General features: G+C 36.2%; 1 protein-coding gene across 1 annotated transcript in view; it reads left to right on the forward strand.

Annotated features, from left to right (window-relative positions):
- Positions 1-13,815, forward strand: part of LOC149789872 (ankyrin repeat and IBR domain-containing protein 1-like) — a 138,253-nt gene that overhangs the window by 32,938 nt on the left and 91,500 nt on the right. The window contains exon 11 of the mRNA XM_089971879.1: positions 5,523-5,692. Coding sequence (XP_089828005.1) covers positions 5,523-5,692 — 170 coding nt within the window. The remainder of the gene's footprint in view (positions 1-5,522; positions 5,693-13,815) is intronic.

The raw sequence follows: 13,815 nt of genomic DNA on the forward strand, positions 1-13,815 counted from the left end.
GTAGGATTTGTGCATAGTCACATTATCTTGATGTACAGTTGTATATAACATGTTAGTAACCACATCTTGACGTACAGTGGTGTAGGACTTCTTCATATTCACATTACCTTGATGTACAGTTGTATAGGACTTGTTCATAGGCACATTATCTTAATGTACAGCTGTACAGGACTTGTTCATAGGCACATTATCTTAATATGCAGCTGTACAGGACTTGTTCATAGCCACATTATCATGATGTACAGCTGTACAGGACTTGTTCATATGCACATTACCATAATGTACAGCTGTACATGACTTGTTCATAGCCACATTATCATGATGTACAGCTGCATGGGACTTGTCCATAGTCACATTATCTTAATGTACAGTTGTACAGGACTTGTTCATAGCCACATTATCTTAATGTACAGCTGTGTAGGACTTGTTCATAGCCACATTATCATGATGTGCAGCTGTATAGGATTTGTTCATAGGCACATTATCTTAATGTACAGCTGCATAGGACTTGTTCATAGGCACATTATCTTGATGTACAGTTGTACAGGACTTGTTCATAGCCACATTATCTTAATGTACAGCTGTATAGGACTTGTTCATAGGCATATTATCTTGATGTACAGTTGTACAGGATTTGTTCATAGTCGCATTATCTTAATATACAGCCGCATAGGACTTGTTCGTAGACACATTATCTTAATGAACAGCTGTACAGGACTTGTTCATAGCCACATTATCATGATGTGCAGCTGTATAGGATTTGTTCATAGGCACATTATTTTAATGTACAGCTGTACAGAACTTGTTCATAGCCACATTATCATAATGTACAGCTGTATAGGATTTGTTCATAGTCACATTATCTTAAAATACAGCTGCATAGGACTTGTTCATAGGCACATTATCTTGACATACAGCAGTATAGGATTTGTTCATAGCCACATTATCTTGATGTACAGTTGTATAGGACTTGTTCATAGTCACATTATCTCGATGTACAGCTGTATAGGACTGGTTCATATGCACATTATCTTAACATACAGCATTGTAGGATTTGTTCATAGCCACATTATCTTGATGTACAGTTGTATAGGGCTTGTTCATAGCCACATTATCTTGATGTACAGTTGTAAAGGACTTGTTCATAGCCACATTATCTTGATGTACAGCTGTATATGACTTGTTCATAGTCACATTATCTTAATGTACAGCTGTACAGGACTTGTTCATAGCCACATTATGAGCCATAAAAAAGAAAATTTTATGACTTCAGTGCTGTCCAACCTTTTTGACACCATGGACCACTGAAAAATGTTTATCTTGAAACCGAGGGCCGCAGCAGAAAACTGAAAAGCATCGACTGTATACCTGCTCAAGCTCTGATGGGCCATTTAAAACCATCCCACACGCCACAGGCCGCGGATTGGACATCACTGACTTACTTATTATATATTGCCTGAGACAATAATTTCAAAATCAAATTAAATTCATCATGCAGATTCTTTTCCAAACAGTTTGTCTAGTCTGATATGTCAGTATTCTGGTCAGGTCAACAAACACATGAATTAGCTAGTCCTTGTGGCCTGCCCAGAATGCTTGAGATTTTTTTTAAAAATTTGGAGGACAAGTACAATTTCTGGAGGGCCAGAAAACATTTAAAGTTGCTGGTCATTCAGGCAAGAGAAAAATTTTTGGAAGGGAGAAATACTGGCCTCAGTGGTGGTATTAGACACCTCTATGGAACTACATTCTCTTCCCATTTGGAAAATATATTTATCCTTAGATAAGACACATCTTCCATGTTTAATTAATTTTTCCTCATCGTTCTCTCTTTCTCTTTCACTCCACAGTATGCAGTGATCATAAATTACATTTACCATCATTGAAGATGTATGAAACAATGATGAGGAACAAACTCCTAACCACGACAAGTAGATGTCATATATTAGGTTAAGATAATTTTCCACATCAATCATGTAAATTGTTATTGACTGAATTTACCAGTATTGATTGTAAACCAGAATTAAGTGACTATCGACATTTGGATGTGGTGACAGTTTCAAAACTAGACTGTCAGGTTCAACGGGCAACAAACAAGTATACCAGCCATGACACATGAACTGACAGGCATCAAAATATATAGGTTACAGATTTTTCACTGTGACGGTTGTTTGATTTAGCTTCTCTGTTATGCATCATCCACTCCAGTAATGTTCACAGTATCAATCCAAACTTGAAATACATGAACAAACATTATTTCCTTCATTTTTTGTAGAGAAAACAGTGATTATTGAAACAAAAGACACTGTTTAAACATTAGATTTATGAGAATTTTTTTAAGTTACTGACATTATTATAAGATTTTGCAACTTTAATTTATTAATGAAGTATATTGGTTTACTGGACTACCATGGTAACTCTATTGGCACATACAGATGGGCTACTATGTTAACTGTATTGGCACAGACAGATGGACTGCCATGTTAACTGTATTGGCACAGACAGATGGACTACCATATTAACTGTATTGGCACAGACAGATGGACTACCATATTAACTGTATTGGCACAGACAGATGGACTACCATGTTAGCTGTATATGCACAGACAGAATGGACTACCATGTTAACTGTATATGCACAGACAGATGGACTACCATGTTAACTGTATTGACACAGACAGATGGACTACCATGTTAAATGTATATGCACAGACAGAATGGACTACCATGTTAACTGTATGTGCACAGACAGAGTGGACTACCATGTTAATTGTATATGCACAGACAGAATGGACTACCATGTTAACTGTATTGACACAGACAGATGGACTACCATGTTAACTGTATATGCACAGACAGAATGAACTACCATGTTAACTGTATATGCACAGACAGAATGGACTACCATATTAATTGTATTGACACAGACAGATGGACTGCCATGTTAATTGTATTGACACAGACAGATGGACTATCATGTTAAATGTATATGCACTGACAGAATGGACTACCATGTTAACTGTATTGACACAGACAGATGGACTACCGTGTTAAATGTATATGCACAGACAGAATGGACTACCATGTTAATTGTATTGGCACAGACAGAATGGACTACCATGTTAACTGTATTGGCACAGACAGATGGACTACCATGTTAAATGTATATGCACAGACAGAATGGACTACCATGTTAATTGTATTGACACAGACAGATGGACTACCATGTTAACTATATTGGCAGAAACAGAATGGGAAAATTAATGCAGCTCAGTGTCAAAAGCAGCCATTTCAAGCATTACAGCAATCTAAAATCTTCTTGGATACCTATTTTTACATCACTGTTTGGATACCTATTTTTGCATCACTGTTTGGATACCTATTTTTACATCACTGTTTGGATACCTATTTTTACATTACTGTTTGTCCTTGACTCCTTGGATACCTATTTTTACATTACTGTTTGGATTCCTATTTTTACATCACTGTTTGGATACCTATTTTTACATCACTGTTTGGATACCTATTTTTACATTACTGTTTGGATTCCTATTTTTACATTACTGTTTGGATTCCTATTTTTACATCACTGTTTGGATACCTATTTTTACATTACTGTTTGGATTCCTATTTTTACACTACTGTTTGGATTCCTATTTTTACATCACTGTTTGGATACCTATTTTTACATTACTGTTTGGATACCTATTTTTACATTACCGTTTGGATTCCTTTTTTTACATCAGTGTTTGTCCTTGACTCCTTGGATACCTATTTTTACATTACTGTTTGGATTCCTATTTTTACATCACTGTTTGGATACCTATTTTTACATCACTGTTTGGATACCTATTTTTACATTACTGTTTGGATTCCTATTTTTACATCACTGTTTGGATACCTATTTTTACATCACTGTTTGGATACCTATTTTTACATCACTGTTTGGATACCTATTTTTACATTACTGTTTGGATTCCTATTTTTACATCACTGTTTGGATACCTATTTTTACATCACTGTTTGTCCTTCAGTTCATATTCCAAGAAATTATGTATCAGTTACATGTACTCAAATTTGGACTGAATCTTAATCCGTCAGCTGTCATCAAGACAGCTGACTGCATCATCACTCACTTCAGATCAACACTGACTATGTGATGGCAGTAGATGTCATCATATATTGGAAACATGGTAGGATCTCCTCTGGTTCAAGATATAAATAATTTACACCCTTCCTCTCTAAACTGAGATTTGTCATGAGAAATCAGATCTCACTTCCTCCTCATGGTATTTTATTTGATTTGTACTCCAGCATCGAATCTCAGTCCATAAACACTTCCTAGGGCAGGTTCAGTATGCTTGTTGACTACTTATGAAGAAGAGGTGAGATACTGTATACCAAGGTCTCTCCACATCAGTCTTCATTGGATTTGTGCTACATTGGGGTTGTCCTGTGGTTGAACTCTTTGCAACCAGTTAGGATCAGGAGCTATTTGTGTTTCAGTATTAGCAGTGGATCTTTTGTCATTCAATTTGGATATGATTTGCCTTTGTACCCACTGGGTTTATTCCAAGAGTGATTCAGGAAATAAGGAACTTGTACTGCAAGGTGATTTTGACCAGCCCTCCTAGGATGAACAGATCCTGGGTAAATGACCCACCAGATCTCGCAGTAGATGTTCTCAGGATGATCTAGGCCTCTCCCAACCATCTCAGAAAGTCATAATTACATGTCTGCTTTCCTAGACAGAATTTGATTCATACTGGCCTTTATCAGGAAGGTCTTGCATGATGTCATCTCTTCAAAAGTGCAGAGAATCACATGAGCTCAGAAGGCTCTCCACATTGAAGACATTTTTATGAGGAGAATGGTGTAATTAAGAATTAGTGCAAAGACAATGACATTGCTCTCTTACAGGATTGCATCCAGTAAATGAACTGTTCAAAGTTGCACATTTAAAAATGCACTCTCTGCAGTATTGAATTATGAATTAACTGATAAGATAAACTGAATAGGTAAGATACTAAAAAACAATTGACAAGTAAAAACTACTTATTTGATCAAACTACCATTATCCATTGCAAAGGATGCACATGTAGGTTAATACAAACAGATAGTTGGAAATCACACTAATTATTTATAACAGAAAGATGTATTATAGAGTGATTCAGTCATTGATGAACTTTCCTCTGAAGCTTAAACTGAGTTACATCTGATAAATAGGGAGCCACCTAGTGGAGATGAGTTTATTATAATGGAAGCTTAGAGGGTTATCTTCCTATAGGTACTTCATATGCTTTATAGATAGGAGAGACTGTTATTTTTATTCTTCATGGAGGACTGGAATTTGGAGGTAGCTGAAGTTAAATTCCTGATAGGAAAATGAGTGGCTCTTTATTTATATTATAAGTCACTTTTCTGGTCACATTGAACAGTGTTACATAGAGACAGGACTGTATTCACTACACACATTAAAATTATGTATATTTAACTAAATATCCATTGATTTTCATTCCCAGGCATTTGTAGAAAGTAATCCATCCATCAAGTGGTGTCCATACCCAGGCTGTGGCAGGGCTGTCAAATTTCCTGACATGGAGACTGGATCACTTGTGTCACCACGTCATTCCAGGTTACCCAGTGATACATCCAGAGCTGTGGATTGTGGTAATGGACATTACTTCTGCTGGTATGTTGCCCAACTTTGTCGTTGCAGCTGGATTTTTTAGCAAACCTGGCCATAAAGCCAGGAGAGCTTATGGTGTGGCCCAGCATCTGCCATGTGGCATGATTTGTTCGTCATCTGTTGTCTGTCAACATTTGCTGTTTTAATTTCTTCTTAAAAGCAATGGACAAAATTTGGTAGGAATGTTTCTTTTAACATACTTTATGAAAATTTTATTTTGGCATTGGTTTGCTTCCATAGCAACCTTATATAAAACATATTTTTGACTTCATCGGAAACAGTTGAGACAGTTTTGATCAAACCTTTTATGTTTCTTAAGACATGCCTTGTCAAACTTGTGCCCAGTTGGCTTCCCTAGCACCATTGTGACTAAGCAGCTGGGTGGAATACCTACTTTCAGCTTGATATCTAATATGGCTGAGTAAATTAGGATCAAATTTAGTAGGATAAATTCTTATCACATCCTAAGTAAATATCATATCTGTGTTGGCTTCCCTAGAAATTCTGTGGCTTCTTTAGCATCTTTGTGGACAACCTATTTTCTGCCTGTTTTATAGAATGGCTAAGCCAGTTTTGTTCAGTCTTGCTAGAAATGTTTCTTAGCACATGTGCTTTGAAAATGATGTCATGGTTGGTTTCCCATGGAGCTGTGTGGCTTGCTTAACAACTTGGTGGAAAACCTATTTTTGACTTCTTGTCTAGAACAATTGAGGCAGTTTTAATCATACATGGAGGAAATGTTTCTTAGCTGCATTGTGGCTTTAATAGAAGCCTGTTGAAAACCTACAGATGACTCTAATGGCCCATAAAGTATGTTACTAAAATATTCAGATAAAACCCAGAATGTTATAAAATGTTTTTTCTCAAAAACTTAATTGGTATATCCAAGACAATTTGATTTATATTGTGGAGGTTATGTTGTTGACCTGATGTCAGGATAATGTGACTGGATGAAATATGATGTTACATGTCTATGGCATGATGTGTCAGTGCTTGACATTGTTATAAACTGCCACACTGCAGACAGCATTGCAAGATGACTCAAATTGTTAAAGCTGTTAAAAATCCCAAAACACCACAAAAACAAACAATACCGTGGAAGTTGTTTTGCCTCTAAAGGTTTAAATGGGAAATTTGTATCCATCTTAAATTCAATATACTCTAACTTATGGTCATGTGTAAACTCAAATGAAGGCTTAACTGAATACATTAACCGTATGCTTGGGACTAGATTAGGTTGGGTTTTGACTCCACATTTATTTTCTTTGTTTATTAATGATTTGATTCATTAACTGGGAGAAAACTGTTGCAGAGGTATTTTTGTTTCAGAAAATGTCCATGATCTGTTAGCACTCTTATTTGCTGATGATGTAGCTAATTAATCAGATACAGCAATAGCATTGCAACAACAGTTAAACACATATACAGTCGAACCCACTTATCTCGACCTCGGTTAACTCGCCAACCCTATTAAATCGACGTTTTTGAAGTGGAACCGCCAAATTCTCTCTTTGTCTTAGCATTTTCTCATCGGTTATGTTGATTCTTTTATGTCGCCGAACCCTAATATCTCGAGCACAAAAGAGGGCCAAATTTGCCACTTAACGTCGGTTATCTCGATCCCCATGACCAATCGCCGGCTTTTGAAAATGTTAGTTATCGATGCCACTTCACCATCTCACTACCGTATTTTCGCGTATATAAGATGCGTCTTATACAAAGTTTTACGTACCCCTCACCCAGGGTGCGTATGGTCGTTCACTCCAATGACAGTTCACTCACTCTTGTTGATCTTGTATGAAGGATAACATGCTGTAGCTATTCTGTTTATTATTTCCCTTCAAAAAATGTCTGGAGGTGTTAAAAGAAAACTGGACAATCAGTCAATAGAGAAAAAGTCTGAAATCATACTGCAGCTAGAAAAAGGAACAAAACCGGCAGACCTTAGTCGTCAGCATGGCATTCCAGCAAACACCATTTCAGGATGGAAAAAGAAGGCCGACGTGATAAAGCAAATGTACGAGAAGTCTGTCTTTGATCCAGCAAGAAAAAAACTTAGAGTGGCTGAGCACAAAGATGTCGACGATGCAGTGTTTCAATGGTTCACAAATACGCGAGCAACAAACCTTCCTTCATCAAACAAATCGCGGCAATGCTGTTGTGTAAAAAACCTCCAAAAACACGTGCATGTACATTCTCATTTATTAACGCACATCATGTACATAAAGAAATTTCAAGCACATGTTAATATATTGCCGCCATATTGGTTTTCATTTATCTCGATCATCGGTTATCTCGACACTTTTTGGCAAACCCCTACGCCGGCGACATAACCGGGTTCAACTGTAATGCTTTTGTAATACCATGGGAAGCAATCCTGGATGAGACTATAAAAATTGTTTTCTCAGTGGATGGCCTTTAAGGAATTTTGAAAAGTGGTTTTTAAATGGAACATTAATTGATACATTTTCATTTTACAGATATATGGTTCTTGTGATTACATCCAAATTATCCTGGATGAAGTCTAGAAGAACATTGGTAGTTTAGAGTATCAAATCTGTTATGGCTGTCTTTTAATACCAAGGAATTTGGGGTATTGTGTAGATACATTGAAAATATCTGATACTGTGGTAAAACCTATAGTATGTTATGGTGCTGAATTCATGGGATATACATATTCAGAATGTTTTGACAATGTTCAAGGCTGTTTCTCTTTTGAATATGTTCCCTAATCACATTACATTAGGAATATTAGCCTGCTACTTTGTAAAACTAGCACTACTAAAAGTGAACTTATATTGACAAGGGGCAATAACTCTTGTCCATTACCTGGGGCTGCCATGACTACAGTATTAACTAGATAGTCACATACTAGTTTGCGAATCTTTGCTTTGCTTTCTCTTCTTGCATCGTTTCATGAGACATGTCTACTAAATGCCTGAAATGCACATCCACATTGAAGGGAAGGAAAGACAGAATAAGTCAAGGAAGACAACCTACATTTTGTTTTTGGCAATACCATCTCATTGGAGAGTATTCCTCAGTTTTAGGCAGACCAGTGGGCGTAAGTCCCCTCACATGTCCAAGCATGACCTTCAGGCCTGTAAGTCAGGGTGCATGGTTTTATACTGGATCCAGTGAATCCATCTCCTTATATTTCTGCCTCGTTAATGGCTGCCCAGCTGTCACCGACCATACAGCCATCACTGACTGTCCAGCCCAGATGGCGCGAGTCCCCCCGCATATCTCAGCATTGTCTTCAGGCCTATAAGTCAAGATGCATGGGGTTTGTGCTGGATCCATTTGATCTAATGCATAATAAAAGTGCTGGATTTACCCTGACATTGGTGTCTTCATTATGTCAGCATAGCAATATCCGGACCCTGACATTGGTGTTTTCATTATATGTCATCATAGTAATATCCGGACCCTGACATTGGTGTCTTCATTATATGTCAGCATAACAATATCTGGACCCTGACATTGGTGTCTTCATTATATGTCAGCATAACAATATTTGGACCCTGACATTGGTGTCTTCATTATATGTCAGCTTAGCAATATCTGGACCCTGACATTGGTGTCTTCATTATATGTCATCACAGTAATATCCGGACCCTGACATTGGTGTCTTCATTATATGTCAGCATAACAATATCCGGACCCTGACATTGGTGTCTTCATTATATGTCAGCATGACAATATCCGGACCCGGATATTGGAGTCTTCATTATATGTCATCATAGTAATATCCAGACCATTTGAGCTTCCAGATCTATGTTTATCACATAGTTGGTACACTTTGCCTATAGTGTGTGCAGTTTAATATTTTTGATATTTTAACATGTGAAAATATAACTTTATGTATTTCTGATTGCACAAATAAGCCCATGAAATTATTCTGTAGTATTCTCTTTACTGATTGACTGCAATCGTGGGAAAACTTTTTTAACCCCGCCTTTTGGAATTTTTTTTTCATTGTATAATTTTGGCCACCATTTTTTAATTATTGCAATTTACCCCCCCCCCCCCCGCCCCACCCCGCTCAGGGCTTTGTTATGTCATGCATAACATAAAATAACATGAAAAATGGCAAAACCCCCAAGACAAGAACAACAAGTAAATCTATGGGTATTACTCAGATGATAGCAAGGGGGGGGTTGGGGGGGGTGGGAATAGAGGGGCGGTATATCTGTAGCATGGAATCCACCCTATTTACAAGCTTGGTTTAAATGTGAACTTACTGAAGTAAATAAACTCACCTTTGTTCACAGAAGAATGTGACATAAACCAGTCTCCCCAATTGACAGAACTTTATCCAACCACAGCATATTTACATGGTAAATATGTGATGCAAGTTGGACTCGGAAAGAGATTTGTTTACGTCTTCTGTACAGTCTAATGCATACATGCCAACGTTTGCTTTTGGCGTAATCATTACACCTTTTTTCACTAAATTACACCTTATGCGTAAACATATTTGGATTATGCGTTTTCTGTATGTCCCCCTCTCAGAACAAATTGATAATTTGTTTTCTCATTTTTATTAACATCCCATTTATCTTTCAGACCATATTGTAAAAAAATAGCTTCTACGTAACTACAACATAAGAGTGTGCTTGTCCATAGCCTTGCATGCACTTTCCTAACAGTATTATATTCTATTCATAGCAGCTGCCCTATTTCCAAAAAACATGCTGGTTTTACTTTCAAACTTTTGAGCTTGGTTTCTATATATAGGAGCTATATGGCTTAGGAGAGAACAGACTGGTTTTCTAAATTATAATCTTTGCTTGAAGATTCTTTGTTCTAATTCATATCTAATACAGGTACCAGTCTGTAGATATTTGGCACCAAAAGTCAAGTCAGATTTATTCTAGTAGATGCGTGTGTTAGAGCAAAAACGTTTTTCAAATAATTTCACAGATGGATTAGAAAAAGACAAAAAACCAATTCAACGATGAACACATGAATTACACAATACGGCTTTCCATTCTAGGGCAGCTTCACACCCACTGCAGGCTTTGTGGAAAGGATGTTAATATTGGTCATGATGGTAAAACAAAGAAAGCTTTATTTAGCTTGTTTTACAAACTCCAATACTAAGGTAACTTGTAACTTCTTTTTTAAAGCAGAACTAATAAATGCAGAGGCATTATTTACTGAGTTCTTAATAGAACATGGACTACCCCTAGCAGTAGAAGATTACATTGGTCCTTTGTTCAAATGGATGTTTCCTGATTCTAAAACTGCAGAAAATATGCATCTGCTATAAATTGGGCCATTTAATATTGAAACAGGAGCAGTGATTATGATGACAAAAAGTTGTACCCAGTCTATGTAAGAGACTTTGACAATGAAAAGGGCAAAGTCAGAGTGCTCTTCTTTCATTACCAGAATTAACAGTAGATTCCGCTGGAGAAAACATTTTTTATTTTCTTAAGTAGTTGGCAGAACTGTATGGGGTTTGCAGCTGATAATGCATCAGTAATGACTATAATTCATAAAGGAGTTGCATTCTGTGTTTTAAAAAATGTCTCCATCATTGTATATATCAGGTTGTTCCTATCATATGATGCACCTTGCTGCAGGAAAGGCTGCTGATAAATTAGGAGAACCCCTGAAGTATCAAGCTGGCATTCTTCCTGACAATGTACTTCATGTGGACAAAGTTGATGTGCAATGGCACCTTATTTCCCAGCTAAAAGATCCAATAACTGGAAGATATATATTTCCTCTTCTTTGACAGGTTATGAAAGGAATATTGGTTCTTTACCATTCTAATGCTGACTTTGTGAGATTGTTCAGTTTGTTAATTAAAATAAAACTGAACTTAGATCATGGATCTGTAACCCAGTACTTGGATCTCTGCTGGTGTGCAAAACTTTCATAATCACAGCTGGTACAAAGTGTTTTGAAATGCAGTATGAGAGACTGTTGCTTTTTAAAGCTCAAAGTGCTATATCTGAAAATTTGAAGCAGTAATTGATGTTAAAAGACCAGAAGGGGTAAATAAATCATTTTGTACATATGCTCATTGAATTTTATCATGTTATATGTGGATTACTCTTTTTCTGCTCAGATTATTCTTTTTGTCCACTTGGATTACACTTTTTCCTTGCCAGGGGTTGGCATGTATGCTAATGTTCCAAATAAAATACTGCAAATATCCAGTCACAAATACATAATAGTAAATATGTGTATTTCTGCATCCAGTACTCTTCTTTTCACAAAAAATATTGCAGCAGTGTAATGTTTAGTTGTGATGTAGAATTTCAGCGTAAACACTGGCACTGTGTTGTGTACGCCAAATCAAACTGGTACTTTGCACCATATCAAACAGTGTGACATCAGATGCATTGAATATTTTGTGTTGACAAATGATTTGTCTTTTGAAAAATGTGCTGTTTATTTTGAATGGACCCTTATTCTTTGATTTATAATTAGCAAAAATATATAATATACTTTTACTGTTTCAACTCTGTTTGGGACTATTTTTTTTGCACAATAAATGAAAGGTACAGCTTCTGTCAGAATGAACAAAATTGTTCTTTGATTTTTAGTTAGCAAAAATTATAAAATACTTTTACTATTTCAACTCTGTTTGGGACTATTTTTTATGCGCAACAAATGAAAGGTACAGCTTCTCTCGGAACAAACAAAATTATTCATTCTTCTTTCTATCTAAATCTAAATAATTTCAATGAAATAAAACAATGTGATAAAAAGAATCTCAAATGGGTGATGATTAAATATTAAATGTCTGAAACTCGTTAAATAATGTCCAAGGCTTGCAAAAGCTGGACATCATTCAACTCTATAATATTACAGATTTAAGATCCTCTATATATTCCCAAGCCCCAACATAACATTGCTTTGATCTTACCACCCATTCCATTAAAGACTGACTTTCTTGTTTATTTCCCAAGCCCCATCATGACATTGCTTTGATCTTACCACCCATTCCATTAAAGATTGACTTTCTTGCTTATTTCCCAAGCCCCAACATGACATTGCTTTGATCTTACCACCCATTCCGTTAAAGATTGACTTTCTTGCTTATTTCCCAAGCCCCATCATGACATTGCTTTGATCTTACCACCCATTCCATTAAAGATTGACTTTCTTGCTTATTTCCCAAGCCCGAACATGACATTGCTTTGATCTTACCACCCATTCCGTTAAAGATTGACTTTCTTGCTTATTTCCCAAGCCCCATCATGACATTGCTTTGATCTTACCACCCATTCCATTAAAGATTGACTTTCTTGCTTATTTCCCAAGCCCCAACATGACATTGCTTTGATCTTACCACCCATTCCGTTAAAGATTGACTTTCTTGCTTATTTTCCAAGCCCCAACATGACATTGCTTTGATCTTACCACCCATTCCATTAAAGATTGACTTTCTTGCTTATTTCCCAAGCTATATCATGACATTGCTTTGATCTTATCACCCATTCCATTAAAGATTGACTTTCTTGCTTATTTTCCAAGCCCCATCATGACATTGCTTTGATCTTACCACCCATTCCGTTAAAGATTGACTTTCTTGCTTATTTCCCAAGCCCCAACATGACATTGCTTTGATCTTACCACCCATTCCATTAAAGATTGACTTTCTTGCTTATTTTCCAAGCCCCAACATGACATTGCTTTGATCTTACCACCCATTACATTAAGATTGACTTTCTTGCTTCATAGTAGGCATTATTTGAAATGGTATACAAACCATTTCTAAATTTCTAATTAGTACTATTAAAAGTTGTACGAGAATTGAAAGATTCAAAAAAATTGTTTAAATATAATAGTTGCATAAACAATTAAGTATTTCTACCCATTAAACTTGTTAATACACTAGAGTACCATGTTTGTATTAGGTACTGTAATTAAAAAGACACTTTTGAGTAAAATCATAATGATTTAAGTTTCCTTTGAAATTGTTACTTGACTATGAACTATGTACCTGTTTTGACCTCATTCCAAGTTATATAGTGTTTAGTACAGAACATAAACTTTTGCAACTTTTGTTACTTTGAGAAAACACAGTAGCTTACAAAAAAATCTGTGAAAGTTAATTATTTCTTGTAGTTTGAGTTATGGTTTGTGGCAGAAAATGCTTGAGA

The sequence above is a fragment of the Sinohyriopsis cumingii genome, chromosome 10 (assembly GCF_028554795.1).
Source record: "Sinohyriopsis cumingii isolate HCF-2022 chromosome 10, ASM2855479v2, whole genome shotgun sequence".
Taxonomy (NCBI): Eukaryota; Metazoa; Mollusca; class Bivalvia; order Unionida; family Unionidae; genus Sinohyriopsis; species Sinohyriopsis cumingii.